Raw genomic sequence first — 17,553 nt, forward strand, 5'->3', positions numbered from 1 at the left:
CGGTCATTGTAGGGACGATGTCCTTGATGCAGTTATTAATGAAGGCTGGTGTGGTAAACTCCTCAATGCCATTGGATGAGTCCCGGAACGTATTCCAGCCTGTGCTAGTGAAACAGTCCCGTTTCGCTAGCACAGAGTTCAGTTACCTTTCCTTTCTTGGGTACAGGAACAATGGTGGATATCTTGAAGCAAGTGGGGACAGCAGACTGGGATAGGGAGAGATTGAATATGTCAAACACTCCAGCCAGCTGGTCTGCGCATGCTCTGAGGATGCGGCTAGGGATGTCGTCCGGGCCGGAATCCTTGCGATGGTTAACACACGTAAATGTCTTACTCACGTCAGCCACGGAGATCAAGAGCCCACAGTCCTTGGGAGCGGGCCACGTCGATGGTGGGCGAATAAGGTGTTTAGCTTGTTCTGGAGCGAGACGTCATTGTCCGCGATGTGGCTGGTTTTCCCTTTGTAATCCGTGATAGTCTGTAGACCCTTCCACATACTTTTTTTATTTCTATTTAACCTTTATTTAACTAGACAAGTCAGTTAACCTCTCTAGAGGGTGTGGGACGGTAGCGTCCCACCTGGCCAACATCCAGTGAAATTGCAGAGCGCCAAATTCAAAAACAGAAATACTCATTATAAAAAAATGTTATACATCGGTTTAAAGATTAATTTCTTGTTAATCCAACCACGGTGTCAGATTTCAAAAAGGCTTTACGGTGAAAACATACCATGCGATTACCTGAGAACAGCGCCCAGCAGACAAATCGTTACAAACAGTTACCAGCCAAGTAGGAACCATATATAGTTGAAATATGGTCAGAAATAGCGATAAAATTAATCACTTACCTTTGATGATCTTCATATGGTTGCACTCACAAGACTCCCACTTACTCAATAAATGTTAGTTTTGTTCGATAAAGTCCCTCTTTTATATCCAAAAACCTCAGTTTTGTTCGCTTATTTTGTTCAGTAATCCACCGGCTCAAAGGCAGTCACAACAGGCAGATGAAAAATCCGAAAAGTATCAGTAAAGTTCGTAGAAACATGTCAAACAATGTTTATAATCAATCCCCAGGTTGCTTTTAGTCATAATCAATAATAGTTCAACCGGACAAAAGCTTCGTCACTATAAAAGGAAAACAAGAAAGGCGCGCTCAAAAACCTCTGGGACACTGCAGTGTCTACTCATTCAGAGTGGTCTTACTCCCTCATTTTTCAGAATACAAGCCTGAAACAATTTCTAAAGACTGTTGACATCTAGTGGAAGCCATAGGAAGTGCAATTTGGGTCCTAAGTCAATGGAATATGTATAGGCAATGGAAAACATAAAAAAATCCCACTTCCTGGATGGAATTTTCTCAGGTTTTAGCCTGCCATGTCAGTTATGTTATACTCACAGACATTATTTTAACAGTTTTTGGAGTGTTTTCTATCCAAATCTACTAATTACATTCATATCCTAGCTTCTGGGCCTGAGTAGCAGGTAGTTTACTTTGGGCACGCTTTTCATCCGGAGGTGAAAATAGTGCCCCCTTCCCTAGTGAGGTTAAGAACAAATTCTTATTTACAATGATGGCCTACCCCGGCCAAACCCTAACCTGGACGACGCTGAGCCAATTGTGCGTCGTTCTATGGGACTCCCAATCACGGCCGGTTGTGATACAGCCTGGAATTGAACCAGGATCTGTAGTGGCGCCTCTAGCCCTGAGATGCAGGGCTTGATTAACAGTCTGCACACCCAGTAGCTCTCCAGACTGAGTGTTGTTGAGCTACCCGCTAATATGTAACTAACTGGCCCTATCGTTTAGAAGAAAATGCAGTTGTAAGTTGACAGCTGTCAGATAGGCTTCTTGCTTAGCTAGTTAATTAACATTAGCTAACTAGCTTGCTCTTTTCCAAGTAATGTTACAGGAAAATACAAGAGTAACTGATGTAATACAGTCTGTTTTATCTAACATTATGTCATGTTTCCCACATTGCAGTCTAAGACAGACGAAATCATGCTTGTGTCCAGCAAATACAAGCAGATGTATGAATGCCGCCTTCCAGCCCAGGCAGTGAGGTTTCACCAGGACGGAGCCTCTGAGCCTGACTCCCAAGGCTACACCGGACCAAGCATCCCAGACTTGCTCAAGCCTATGCACACTGCCCCTTGCCTAGTGAAGGTCAGACACAAACCACAGAAGACTTAGGGGAGGAATACAACATCACTGCGTAGAGACGGCAGTGCTTCATATTGCATCAACATCTAAACTGTTTTCAGGCCTCTCTACACCAGAACTATTGCAGACAGTTATAAGTAATAAAGTGATGCTTTAAAGGAAATGAAAGGGCATATGTTTGCCCAGGCGGATGCTTTTGCAATGAGTTGTGCAACTTGTATTGATAGTTCAATCTCAATCGTGCTTATCTGATTGGTCAGTTTGCATTCCCTAACCAAATTGTGACATGCTACCTCACTTTACTGTATATTGATGAAGAGGTCAATCTGAAGGTTGGACTTGTAATCTACCAGAGTTTGAGTTGGACAGACTATATACATATTAGAATTAGATGTCTGGTTGATGAGCATGTGATTGTAAGAGGAAGGGAACAGAATGCAACTTCTCCATATAAAGCAGACTATATTCTATTTCATCTAGCATTGGAAGGCCACTCAACATGGATATGAAATGTAACATGAAGTAAAACGTCATTCTTTATGACTGCAGGCGAAAGACTGGTGGACATATGAGTTCTGCTATGGACAACACATTAGACAGTACCATCTTGAGGGTAAGACTAACTTTCAACAACTATTTAGGCCAAGAAAAAAGTTAACACAACAAGTAGCAACAGCTGGATCCTTCTTGTTTATACTCACTGTTTACACTTTCACCTTTTTACTTTCGTTACTTACTCCTCTGGTGTTGAACTGTCTGTCAGACGCTACTTTATCTATTTAGATTTCGGTCATGCCTCTAATTATCGGGGCTGTTTTTATCTCTCCACAGACACAGGTGTCAAAGGGGATGTTTTCTTCCCGGGTTACTTTGATTCAGAGTTTGACTGGATCAATGAAACAGCCAAGGTAAAATGTTTGTTTGTCTGTTGCATGCAGCCTCCCTCCTCTCTCCCCTCCATAGCATTTTGACATACCTTGTTGTGCTACTGTAGTGTACTCTTCTCATACATAGGACTAAAGAGTTTTTCGATGTATACTTGCTGGCAAATATGAAATGAGCATGTTGCATGAACCAATATCATTTCATTTTACAGAAAAATCTCAAGCTGTTTCAGTTTGTTTCTTGTTTTATTTTTCACCCATTGTACTGTAGTTCAAGTAGAGTTGGAGTGAGTGCTTGGAAGGTACGGGCTGCTTGTTAGTTTTGGAACACAGCATGTACCTTGTTCAGGTTGATGACATGATGAGGGAAAGAACATCGTGAGCCTGTTGACTTGACTCCTTCAGCTTAAGTGACTCTCCCCTGAGACTCACTGTTCTATGCAATTTGGTGATTTAGTAGGATGTCCATAATCTATAAATTGATATCCTCCAGAGGCCCAGCAATTCATGTTGTCCTTTCTAGTGGACATCAGTTCTCATCAAGCAATGTCCTCGGTAGTGGACACCCAGATGCCGCAACTATGTTTTTTTTAACTACTATACCCATTGACTGTAATGTACATTTGTCTTTGTTTTTTGGGGGGAGGGGGGGCTCAGGAGAATACACACTGTATATACAAAAGTATGTGGACACCCCTTCAAATGAGTGGATTCTGCTATTTCAGCCACACCTGTTTCTGAAAGGTGTATAAAATTGAGCAAACAGCCATTCAATATCCATAATATCCACTCAGTAACTTTCAATGTGACACCGTCATAGGATGCCACCTTTCCAAAAAGTCAGTTTGTGAAATGTCTGCCCTGCTAGAGCTGCCCCGGTCCACTCTGTGCTGTTATTGTGAAGTGGAAATGTCTAGGAGCAACAACGGCTCAGCATGAAGTGCTAGGCCACACAAGCTCACAGAACGGGACCGCTGAAGTGCGTAGCGAATAAAAATCATCTGTCCTCGTGTTGCCACACTCACTACCGAGTTCCAAACTGCCTCTGGAAGCAACGTCAGCACGAGAACTGTTCGTTGTGAAGCTCGCTGCCATTGAACTCTGGAGCAGTAGAAATGCGTGATGAATCGTATTTCACCATCTGGCAGTCCGACGGACGAACCTGGATTTGGCAGATGCCAGGAGAACACTACCTGCCCCAATGCATAGTGCCAATTGTAAAGTTTGGTGGAGGAGGAATAATGGTCTGGGGCTGTTTTTTGTGGTTTGGGCAAGGCCCCTTAGTTCCAGTGAAGGGAAATCTTAACTCTCCAGCATACAATGACATTCTCTAGATGATTCTGTGCTTCCAACTTTGTGGTAACCATTTGGGGAAGCCCCATTCCTGTTTCAGCATGACAATGCCCCCGTGCACAAAGCGAGGTCCATACAGAAATGGTTTGTCGAGATTGGTGTGGAAGAACTTGAGTGGCCTGCACAAATCCCTGTCCTCAACCCCATCGAACACCTTTGGGATGAATTGGAACTAGAGGTCGACCGATTAATCGGAATGGCCGATTAATTAGGACCGATTTCAAGTTTTCATAACAATCGGAAATATTTGGGTATTTTTGGGCGCCGATTTGCCGATTTGTACTATTTTTTAATTTTATTTTTTATATACCTTTTATTTAATAAGGCAAGTCAGTTAAGAACACATTCTTATTTTCAATGACGGCCTAGAAACGGTGGGTTAACTGCCTCGTTCAGGGGCAGAACGACAGATTTTCACCTTGTCAGCTCGGGGGATACAATCTTGCAACCTTACAGTTAACTAGTCCAATGCAATAACGACCTGCCTCTCTCTCGTAGCACTCCACAAGGAGACTGCCTGTTACGCGTGAAATGTGTGAAATAGCTAGCTAGTTAGCGTGCGCTAATAGCGTTTCAAACGTCACTCGCTCTGAGCCTTCTAGTAGTTGTTCCCCTTGCTCTGCATGGGTAACGCTGCTTCGATGGTGGCTGTTGTTGTTGTGTTGCTAGTTCGAGCCCAGGGAGGAGTGAGGAGAGGGACTGAAGCTTATACTGTTACACTGGCAATACTAAAGTGCCTATCCCATAGTCAAAGGTTAATGAAATACAAATGGTATAGAGGGAAATAGTCCTATAATTCCTATAATAACTACAACCTAAAACTTATTTCCTGGGAATATTGAAGACTCATGTTAAAAGAAACCACCAGCTTTCATATGTTCTCATGTTCTGAGCAAGGAACTAAAACGTTAGCTTTCTTACATAGCACATATTGCACTTTTACTTTCTTCACCAACACTTTGTTTTTGCATTATTTAAACCAAATTGAACATGTTTCATTATTTACTTGAGGCTAAATTGATTTTATTGATGTATTATATTAAGTTAAAATAAGTGTTCATTCAGTATTGTTGTAATTGTCATTATTTCAAATAAATAAATAAAAATCATCCGATTAATCGGTATTTAACTACTCCTATAGAAATGGTAGTCTGTCAGGTACTCAGCAGGAAGGTCTGATTTCACTATTATTAAAACAAGATCCAGATAGCAAATATAATGATCTAGTCTATCTAAAAAACTGGAGGCCCCTTACACTTCAATGTTGATGCAAAATACTAGCGAAATGCATAGCACTCAAAATTAAAAAGGGTTTTACCAGGTGTTGTTCACCCTGATCAGACAGGTTTTTTACATGGACGATACATTGGAAATAATATACAACAACTACTAGAAATACTAGAACATCATGGAACATATAAGAAGCTAGGCCTGGTATTTATAGCGGATTTTGAAAAGGCATTTGATAAAGTAAGACTGGATTTTGCTTGCAGGATTTTACAATGAAAGCATCATATTAGGGAATAATCATTCCTCTCTATTAATTTCTGTTGGACCAGATGCAGGTGCCACCTCCTGAACATCAAGAGGATTCTAATTTCTGGGAGGGAGTGACAAATCCAGGGGGTACCACAGCAACTGACACACTTCAGAGCATCAGGTACACACAGTCAGTGATCATAATATCTTTCAACTTTAGTCTTCCACAGGATGGCGCCAACAGCTTTCTGTTTTGACAGGCTGGAGAGGATGCCTTTGATAATCAGCTCACAGATAATGAGGTCACAGAGGATGGTAATGTATTATATTGGCATTTAAAAACACTACTCACTACAATATCACATCTGATATTTTGAAGTGTCATCCTTTTGGTTCATTTCTATCAGGTGTTTTTGATTCCTCGCAGCTTTTGGAGATGAAACATTCAACTTCAAGGTCATCACAGACCCTGCAGACCTGATGAAATTTGTGCAGAATCTAAAAGAGAGCAACAGAAAGGTTGGTGCCGCCTTCAGGCCAGGCTATGGAACAGTCACCTTTTTCCTATAGCCGTGGATTCATAATGCAGTGCCATTTCTGTGTATTTAAATTTCAATATGGTTATTTGACTTCCCTTTCAGAAAGCACAAAATGAAGCCGAAAGAGAGGCACTGAGGAAGGAAAAGGAGAGACGAGGAGCCGAGGATGAAGAAGAGCGTCTCCTGCTGCAGGAGTTTGATGAAGAGATAGCTGGCCTCTCGGTGCCCTCTGCCAACATCGAGGAGATGAAAGAGGAAATGCAAAAGAAGTTTGACAACATCATAGACGAGGTGCGGACAGACGCTAGAGATGCCAGATAAGTGTACAGGCTGTAATTGGTTCTATGTAGTAGAACAGGTTATTGTCTGGAAGGATTTGTTTAAAGTTATTGAGAGTGCTCAGTCACATTATGGGCCAAACATGTGAGATAGATGGACATCTAAATGAACAGTATTATTTTGTCTCCTTTTCACCTCATTTAACACCTGATTTCCTTAACTAAAGGCATAGCTCAATAGGTGGTCCAGGTAGGCCTTTCCTCTTTTGTTCTCCATTGCTGCTCAAGCAAGGGGGGAGGCCGGTTGACATCACGACTTCCTGTCAAACCAACTCCTTGAATGCCCATATTTTTTTTTACCCTTTAGTGTGTACTTTACTGTATTTATTCTTGGGATATCACTTTTCAGGAGGAAAAGTTAAAAAATGACTAGGGGACATCTTTAATATTTAATGTTATTTCAGTCATATTTACTTGACAGGCTCAATGGTGCTGTCTTCCTTTGACTTGATGGGCTTCTCTCTGTGTTCTAAGCTCAGCAGGAGCTGGACACAGAGGGTCTGAAGGGGGAGTTTGACCGCACTCAGGCCACCCAGACTTTTGAGACAACTCTGGACAAGCTGCTGAACCACTTAGAGGACAAAGACGCCGGGGACACAGAGGCAGAGCACCTGACAGAGGGAGGCCAGAAGGCCAACGACCCAGCCAGGGGCAGCCCCAGCCTGGCCCCCCAACAGCCAGGTATCTGCGCTCTCCGCCAAGGGCTCCACTCACTGGGCCTGGGTCTATGTGTTAATAGTTCAAACATCTACATTCTGTGTATATTCATTTCTTGTTCCATCTCATATTCAGTACCTTTGGAGATTTGAGGTTCAATGCTCAAGGGAGATTAAAACCGCTGTAGGCTATATCAGCATACTGATAGTCCTATATGAAGAGAAATTATAGAATAGCTTCAATATGCTGGATTCATGTAGTTAGATTTTATTTGCCACTGTCACTGCTGGCATACAGTACTAGTCCAAAATTTGAACACACCTACTCATTCAAGGGTTTTTCTTTATTTTTATTATTTTCTCCATTGTAGAATTATAGTGAAGACATCAAAACTATGAAATAACACAAATGGAATCATGAAGTAACCAAAAAAGTGTTACATTTAGATTTGTTTATTTTAGATTCTTCAAAGTAGCCACCCTTTACCTCGATGACAGCTTTGCTGTGTTGGGTCATTGTCCTGTTGAAAAACAAATGATTGTCCCACTAAGTGCAAACCAGATGGGATGGCGTATCGCTGCAGAATGCTGTGATAGCAATGGTGGTTAAGTTTGCCTTGAATTCTAAATAAATCACAGACAGTGTCACCAGCAAAACACCATCACACCTCCATGCTTCATGGTGGGAACTACACATGTGGAAATCATACGTTAACCTACTCTGCATCTTACAAAGACACGGCAGTTGGAACAATAAATCTCAAATTTAGACTCATCAGACCAAAGGACAGATTTCCACCAGTCTAATGTTCATTGCTCGTGTTTTTTGTCCCAGGCAAGTTTCTTCTTATTGGTTTCCATTAATATGGTTTATTTGTAGCAATTCAACCATGACGACCTTATTCACGCAGTTTCCTATGTCTGTTACTTGAACTCTGTGAAGCATTTATTTGGGCTGCAATTTCTGAGGCTGGTAACTATAATGAACTTATCCTCTGCAGCAGAGGTAACTCTGGGTCTTCCTTTCCTGTGGCGGTCCTCATGAGAGCCAGTTTCATCATAGCTCTTGATGTTTTTTGCGACTGCACTTGAAGAAACTTTAAAAGTTCTTGAAATGTTCCAGATTGACTGACCTTCATGTCTTAAAGTAATGGACTGTTGTTTCTCTTTGCTTATTTGAGCTGTTCTTTCCATAATATGGACTTTGTATTTTACCAAATAGGGCTATCTTCTGTATACCACCCCTACCTTGTTACAACACAACTGATTGTCTCAAACACATTTAGAACGAAAGAAATTCCACAAATTAGGCACACCTGTTAATTGAAATGAACTCCAGGTGACTACCTCATGAAGCTGGTTGAGAGAATGTGAAGAGTGTGCAAAGCTGTCAAGGCGAAGTGTAGCTACTTTGAAGAATTTCAAATATATTTTGATTTGTTAAACACTTTTTTGGTTACTACATGATTCCATATGTGTCATTTCATAGTTTTGATGTCTTCACTATTATTCTACAATGTAGAAAATAGTAAAAAATAAAAATAAAGGAAAAACCCTTGAATGAGTAGGTGTGTCCAAACTTTTGACTGGCACAGTACATTTTAAGTTACGACATTGTAGAAAAAAGCCCTTTTCAATTACATGTCAGTAAGACACTTCTATAAGAGATCCCCCCTACATCCTGCTGCCCTACGTATACTTGTTGGGAGGGGACCTCTGTTTGTCTCTCTTGTCTCGTCACCCCAAACCAAGCGACTGACGACCATGTTCAAATCAGAGTTACTAAGTATAAGACGAGCGGCAGCCCCGATGGGGAGGTCGAAGTTCAGGAGATGGGCGAAGGCGACCTCAAGTGGCAGCATATTAAGGACATGGTTAAAGGACAGCTAGAGAAGGCGGGACTGAAGGCCGAAGGTAGGAGGGGGGGTGCCCAAAAAACACATGGCCTATCTCTCTCTTTTCCGCCTGCTTTCTTTAGCGTATGATCATGCAAATCTCCTCTCATCTAATTTTGGTCGGGTTCTAAAAATAGAATGACACAACAGAGCTACGCATCACATTATAATTTCTTATCTATTGAAATTCACTTTTAAAATTCCCTTCCACACATCACTATTGGGGTGTTGCAAAGATACTGTGTGAACATGTTATCTGAGGAAGCTTCTGGGTGTGCTTGCGATAATTACATTTCACAATAGGATTTGGCCTCACAGCATGAAATATTTATGTAAAAGTGGTGTACAGTCGTGGCCAAAAGTTTTGAGAATGACACACATATTAATTTTCACAATGTCTGCTGCCTCAGTTTGTATGATGGCAATTTGCATATATTACAGATTGTTATGAAGAGTGATCAGATTAATTGCAAAGTCCCTCTTTGCCATGCAAATGAACTGAATCCCCCAAAAACATGCCCACTGCATTTCAACCCTGCCACAAAAGGACCAGCTGACATCATGTCAATGATTCTCTCGTTAACACAGGTGTGAGTGTTGACGAGGACAAGACTGGAGATCACTCTGTCGAGCTGATTGAGTTCGAATAACAGACTGGAAGCTTCAAAAGGAGGGTGGTGCTTGGAATCATTGTTCATTGTCAACCATGGTTACCTGCAAGGAAACAAGTGCCGTCATCATTGCTTTGCACAAAAAGGGCTTCACGGGCAAGGATATTGCTGCCAGTAAGATTTCACCTAAATCAACCATTTATTGGATCATCAAGAACTTCAAGGAGAGCGGTTCAATTGTTATGAAGAAGGCTTCAGGGCGCTCAAGAAAGTCCAGCAAGCACCAGGACCGTCTCCTAAAGTTGATTCAGCTGCGGGATCGGGGCACCACCAGTACAGAGCTTGCTCAGGAATGGCAGCAGGCAGGTGTGAGTGCATCTGCACGCACAGTGAGGCAAAAACTTTTTGAGGATGGCCTGGTGTCAAGAAGGGTAGCAAAGAAGCCACTTCTCTCCAGGAAAAACATCAGGGACAGACTGATATTCTGCAAAAGGAACAGGGATTGGACTGCTGAGGACTGGGGTAAAGTCATTTTCTCTGATAAATCCCCTTTCCGATTGTTTGGGGCATCCGGAAAAAAGCTTGTCTGGAGAAGACAAGGTGAGCGCTACCATCAGTCCTGTGTCATGCCAACAGTAAAGCATCCTGAGACCATTCATGTGTGGGGTTGCTTCTAAGCCAAGGGAGTGGGCTCACTCACAACACATCTTCCGAGAGCAACTTCTCCCAACCACCCAGGAACAGTTTGGTGACGAACAATGCCTTTTCTAGCATGATGGAGCACCATGCCATAAGGGAAAAGTGATAACTAAGTGGCTCGTGGAACAAAACATTGATATTTTGAGTCCATGGCTAGGAAACTCCCCAGACCTTAATCCCATTGAAAACTTCTGGTCAATCCTCAAGAGGTGGGTGGACAAACAAAAACCCACAAATTCTGACAAACTCCAAGCATTGATTATGCAAGAATGGGCTGCCATCAGTCAGGATGTGGCCCAGAAGTTAATTGACAGCATGCTAGGGCAGATTGTAGAGGTCTTGAAAAAGCAGGGTCAACACTGCAAATATTGACTCTTTGCATCAACTTCATGTAATTGTGAACAAAAGCCTTTGACACTTGTGAAATGCTTGTAATTATACTTCAGTATTCCATAGTAACATCTGATAAAAATATCTGAAGACACTGAAGCAGCAAACTTTGTGGAAATTAATATGTGTCATTCTCAAAACTTTTGGCCACGACTGTAGATGCAACAGTGACACTGTCTCATCCATTTTCATAATCCGCCTTTAATGTGCTTTCCATGTGCAGTTTCTGTTCTCTGTTCTTATTTCTGAAGTGTTTGCTTTCTGTATCTGGTATTGTGATAGAATCTTTCCAGTGGGGTTTCTGGCTGATATTCAAGACCATATTTGTGCACAGTTGCACATTTCAAGCTGCCCATGTGTAATGTATGTTTGCTGTATATTTATACTGTATGTGTATGAGAGGTTAGGCGATGTGGTATCTTTTGCCTGTTTGTATGTATTTGCTTTGTTTGATGTAAGTCAAACAATGTAAACAGCTATAAGTATTGTAACTTTATTGTATTTTTTTTAAGGTCAAATTGAGGTGAAGATTTTAACACCAAGGACAGCTGAGGATCAGTGGCTGACTGAAGAAGATACTAAGTCATTCAGAGAGCTGCTCATCAACCTCTTGGTAATCACAATGACAAGTATCATAACCCTTTTAAATACACTACAGATGGGTTGTCTTATTTTTAGTCTATAAAAAGTGTTTTTGATACATATACAAAAGTATTTGGACACCCCTTTAAATTAGTGGATTCAGCTAGTTCAGCCACACATTTAGCACACAGCCATGTAATCTCCATAGACAAACATTGGCAGTAGAATGGCCTTACTGAAGAGCCCAGTGCCTTTCAATGTGACACCGTCATAGGATGCCACCTTTCCAACAAGTCTGTTCGTCACATTTCTGCCCTGCTAGAGCTGCCCCGGTCAACTATATGTGCTGTTATTGTGAAGTGTAAACGTCTAGGAGCAACAATGGCTCAGCTGCAAAGTGGTAGGCCACACAAGCTCACAGAATGGGACCACTGAAGCGTGTAGCGTGTAAAAATTGCCATCCTCGGTTGCAACACTCACTACCGAATTCCAAACTGACTCTGGAAGCAACGTCAGCACAAGAACTGTTCGTCTGGAGCATCATAAAATGGATTTCCATGGCCGAGCAGCCGTAAACAAGCATAAGATCACCATGCGCAATGCCAAGTGTCAGCTGGAGTGGTGTAAAGCTCACCACCATTGGACTCTGGAGCAGTGGAAACACGTTCTCTGGAGTGATTAATCACGATTCACCATCTGGCAATGCGACAGACCAATCTGGGTTTGGCGGATCCCAGTAGAACACTACCTGCCCCAATGCATAGTGCCAACTGTAAAGTTTGGTGGAGGAGGAATAATGGTCTGAGGTTGTTTTTCATGGTTTGGGCTAAATCTTAACCCTCCAGCATACAATGACATTTTAGACTATTCTGTGCTTCCAACTTTGTGGCAACTGTTTGGGGAAGGCCCTTTCCTGTATCAGCATGACAATGCCACCATGCACAAAGCGAGGTCCATACAGAAATGGTTTGTTGAGATCGGTGTGGAAGAACTTGACTGGCCTACACAGTCCTGACCTCAACCCCATCGAACACCTTTGGGATGAATTGGAACCCCAACTCTGAGCCAGGCCTAATCGCCAAACATTAGTGCCTGACCTCACTAATGCTCTTGTGGCTGAATGGAAGCAAGTCCCCGCACCAATGTTCCAACATCTAGTGGAAAAGCCTTCCCAGAAGAGTGGGGGCTGTTATAGCAGCAAAGGGGGGACCAACTTCATATTAATATCCATGATTTTGAAATTAGATGTTCGATGAGCAGGGGTCCACATACTTTTGGTCATGTAGTGATATCTGTAAGGACATTTTCTTCATTCATTGGGTTCAAAGAGTGCTATCAAAACCAAGATAAGCAATTGGAAGAGTTAAGCAGTTCAACATTTTCAAAGAACTCTAAGTAATATGAGTAAATGTGTGAGCTATTATTTTGTTATTTCCTTGATGTCTCTCAGACAGGGGGAACAGATGGAGTTTACAAGTAGCAAAAGAGACATCAGGAGTTGGAAAACAACTACAGATTTGTATGGGGAGAGAGACCAGAAGAGGCCCAGTACACCAGTACTGCACCGGTCTCAGACGATGTGGAGTTATGAGCTCTGGGGAGATGTTTACTTGCATCGTGGGAACCAAGCACCTGTGGAGGCTAGGTGCGGGGAGTGTCCCTCGCCACTGTCAGAACTCTGAACTCACTGCTAAGTCTCAGCTGCCCCTTGGGCCCGACTGGAAGCACCAGTGTCCACAAGTACACCTGTTCCCACACTTAGAAATGTGTTGTCCCTATCAGGCACCCTTATGTGCCTTACACAAATCAATCCAAATGTCTTAGCTGTGGTGGTGTAATGGTGGCAGGTTTTGTTTTCTCTCCTCAATGTGATGGCTGAAAAGGGGCATTATTTCAATGTCTATGTTGGGTTGAGAGGAGGGTTGGAAAAACACCATGGACTTGGCAATCTGTACCTGTGAAAATGGATCTAAGGCTTGGACTGAATGGGGTTTAACTTGACATTTCTACAGAAGTATGATGCCCTGTCCTTGCGTTGCCACACAGCAGTGCTTAAAAACACAGTGGCGTAGTTATATCTGCTGCTCTACAGTGTGAGGAAAGGATCTCCGGGAGTGATGCAATGGAGGAATTCACCTGGTATTTACATTTGGCGTCACAAAATGATACAGTATGTTTGCAAAAGGAGGCTACTGTTTACCAGTTATCTTTTATTGTTTAGTCATTCTACATTTATTTATACAGAATGCCGATTCGGAAACCTGAAAAAGAGTGAGAACCACATGCTGTTGTGGTTTAGAGGTTGAACCACAGTTTGAATATTTAAATGAGAACCAGTGTAATTTAGTGAAGCTTATTCAACTCTTTAATTGTTCATTGTAGAATTGACATACTTGATGAAACATTCATCATATTCCATATACATTTGGGAGCACTTTAAAAGTTGAGAAATGGTTCTGGAAAGTTGTACATTTTGTCAACTGTCATGAATGTTTAGAACTGTTATTTTATGTTTCAGATTTTTTTGGTTTGATGCCAGCAAACCCAAAAATACTTATCCTATTTTCATTTGAGAAGTTATTTCTCAGAAATAGTGATTGGAGCTCAGCTGTTCCTGTCAACAAAATGTTAGTTTAGTTCGTTTTTTTGGCGCAAAGGTTTCCTCAGTGATAAATGCATGCCATTTAGCCAACAATTTTATCCAAAGTGACAGTCAGGCGTGCATACATTTTACATATACAGTGGGGAGAACAAGTATTTGATACACTGCCGATTTTGCAGGTTTTCCTACTTACAAAGCATGTAGAGGTCTGTAATGTTTATCATAGGTACACTTCAACTGTGAGGGATGGAATCTAAAAACAAAAATCCAGAAAATCACATTGTATGATTTTTAAGTAAATAATTAGTGTTTTATTGCATGACATAAGTATTTGATACATCATAAAAGCAGAACTTAATATTTGGTACAGAAAACCTTTGTTTGCAAATTAGAGATCATATGTTTCCTGTAGTTCTTGACCAGGTTTGCACACACTGCAGCAGGGATTTTGGCCCACTCCTCCATACAGGCCTTCTCCAGATTCTTCAGGTTTCTGGGCTGTCGCTGGGCAATACGGACTTTCAGCTCCCTCCAAAGATTTTCTATTGTGTTCAGGTCTGGAGTCTGGCTAGGCCACTCCAGGACCTTGAGCTGCTTCTTACGGAGCCACTCCCTAGTTGCCATGGCTGTGTGTTTCGGGTCGTTGTCATGCTGGAAGACCCAGCCACGATCCATCTTCAATGCTCTTACTGAGGGAAGGAGGTTGTTGGCCAAGATCTCGCGTTACATGGCCCCATCCATTCTCCAAACAATACGGTGCAGTTGTCCTGTCCCCTTTGCAGAAAAGCATCCCCAAAGAATGATGTTTCAACCTCCATGCTTCACAGTTGGGATGGTGTTCTTGGGGTTGTACTCATCCTTCTCCTTCCTCCAAACACGGCGAGTGGAGTTTAGACCAAAAAGCTATTTTTGTCTCATCAGACCACATGACCTTCTCCCATTCCTCCTCTGGATCATCCAGATGGTCATTGGCAAACTTCAGACGGGCCTAGACATGCGCTGGCTTGAGTAGGGGGACCTTGTGTGCACTGCAGGATTTTAATCCATGACGGCGTAGTGTGTTACTAATGGTTTTCTTGAGACGTGGTCCCAGCTCTCTTCAGGTCATTCACCAGGTCCTGCCGTGTAGTTCTGGGCTGATCCCTCACCTTCCTCATGATCATTGATGCCCCATGAGGTGAGATCTTGCATGGAGCCCCAGACCGAGGGTGATTGACCGTCATCTTGAACTTCTTCCATTTTCTAATAATTGCGCCAACAGTTGTTACCTTCTCACCAAGCTGCTTGCCTATTGTACTGTAGCCCATCCCAGCCTTGTGCAGGTCTACAATTTTATCCCTGATGTCCTTACACAGCTCTCTGGTCTTGGCCATTGTGGAGAGGTTGGAGTCTGTTTGATTGAGTGTGTGGACAGGTGTCTTTTATACAGGTTAAGAATTCAAACAGGTGCAGTTAATACAGGTAATGGGTGGAGAACAGGAGGGCTTCTTAAAGAAAAACTAACAGGTCTGTGAGAGTCGGAATTCTTACTGGTTGGTAGGTGATCAAATAATTATGTCATGTAATAAAATGCTAAATTAATTACTTAAAAATCATACAATGTGATTTTCTGGATTTTTGTTTTAGATTCCGTCTCTCACAGTTGAAGTGTGCCTATGATAAAAATGACAGACCTCTACATGCTTTGTAAGTAGGAAAACATGCAAAATCGGCAGTGTATCAAATAATTGTTCTCCCCACTGTAGGTAGTCCCGGTGATCAAACCCCCAACCCTGGTGTTACACGCGCCATGCTCAAACAACTGAGCTAGAAAAGGCTTAACGTGTGTGTGTATATATCGTGAATAATTGTAGCTCTTTCAAATCTGTAAATAATTTAGCTTGAACATGTGAGGGGATCATTTTTATATTTCGTTAAGATCATTATACGCACACTTCCTTGTTGTGGGGTGTTATTGAATGAAGATGTCAAACAGATTCAATTTTGTTACATTTTAAATTCACCAGATGAAGATCCTCCCTAAAAGTCTGAGCTGCATTGTAAAATGTTGTATATTCATACCGTGCCAATTTAAAATAAAGACCATTAGAAAATACTTGGGCAAGATATGCCATATTGTTTATTGATGTTTTGAGGAATTCTCGCAGTAATTTCAAGTGATAGGCCTATATGAAGTTTGAGGAAACTACTTATTTTTCTGTCAACAACCCTAACACCACCCTCACATTTTTCTACTATTTGTTGAAGTCAGTAGTTTCTGGAAGTGTTGGATCCTGTGTTTTACATTATAGCCATTACCATATATATGATTGAATATTATCTGCTGTTGGCTTGTGTGGATGTATGTATGTGTTATGCAACATAGCTGACTTGAAACATTGTTAACAGTTAGAGGGCCATGGGCCTTTCTCATGATGGAAAAATACAGAGTAGCATGGGGTGTTGCAGAACAAGCGGTCTTTTGTTACATAACAGGAGCCAGGTGCGAGATAACGGTATGGAGCATGAGCGCATGGATGTTCTTCACAGCAACAGTTACATCTATCAACAGAAGCGCCAAGAGGCAGGGACCCACCTGAGCGCCTACAATAGGCTGAGCAAGTTTAAACCACGCCCAGTATCTACTGTGATAGGCCAACAGACGGGTTGGAACTGTCTATCACAGTATAAAGAATACTGTTTACATACATCTTGTCAGTTCTCTGTTCTGCCCTGCGTGGTATTACAGTGAGCCCGTATATACGAAAGTTGCATTTGCCATTTATTACTTAGTTAATAAAAAATACATAGTATAAAATTGGTGACTCATTGTTATATTTATCCTGATACCAGATTCGAATTTACGCAACTCTTACAGAAGCTATCATAAAGAAAATTGACTGCCGTAGTGCAGGCAGTGTAGTGAATAGAAAAATGGCATTTGTTTAAGTGAACAAAAATGTTTTGAAGACCATCATGGTACCAATAATTGCTTCTAATACACCAGATGTATGTTCTTGAACCGATTATTTGAAAATTGCACACAGAAGTTATGGCACACAGAAGGATAATTTAGCTCAAGAGTGGCACGGCAGTCTAATGCACTGCATCTCAGTACTAGAGGCATCACTACAGACTCTGGTTTGATTCCAGGCTGTATCACATCTGGCTGTGATTGGGAGTCCCATAGGGCAGCAAACAATTAGCCCAGCGTCGTTAGGGTCTGGTCGGGGTAGGCCATCATTGTAAATAAGAATTTGTTCTTAACTAACTTACCTAGTAAAATAAATACAAAAAGTTGCTAATGGCAGCCTGCAGTTCCTCATTCGGCCTTCAACTTGAGTTATTCAATGAGAGGAGGCAGCAACGAGTTAGCCTGCAAC

The 17,553-nt window shown here is 42.0% G+C and overlaps 1 protein-coding gene across 1 annotated transcript; it reads left to right on the forward strand.

Moving 5' to 3' along the window:
* The first annotated feature begins 2,001 nt into the window (after window positions 1-2,001).
* Window positions 2,002-14,396, forward strand: LOC110493236 (protein OS-9-like). The gene is made up of 10 exons (XM_036948428.1): window positions 2,002-2,166; window positions 2,713-2,776; window positions 2,995-3,071; window positions 6,140-6,194; window positions 6,307-6,398; window positions 6,521-6,709; window positions 7,236-7,437; window positions 9,078-9,326; window positions 11,520-11,620; window positions 13,040-14,396. Exons 1-10 carry the CDS (start codon window positions 2,002-2,004, stop codon window positions 13,067-13,069), a joined length of 1,224 nt encoding a protein of 407 aa, XP_036804323.1. The 3' UTR covers window positions 13,070-14,396.
* The last annotated feature ends 3,157 nt before the right edge of the window (window positions 14,397-17,553 follow it).

The sequence above is a fragment of the Oncorhynchus mykiss genome, chromosome 17 (genome assembly GCF_013265735.2).
Source record: "Oncorhynchus mykiss isolate Arlee chromosome 17, USDA_OmykA_1.1, whole genome shotgun sequence".
NCBI classification, from domain to species: domain Eukaryota; kingdom Metazoa; phylum Chordata; class Actinopteri; order Salmoniformes; family Salmonidae; genus Oncorhynchus; species Oncorhynchus mykiss.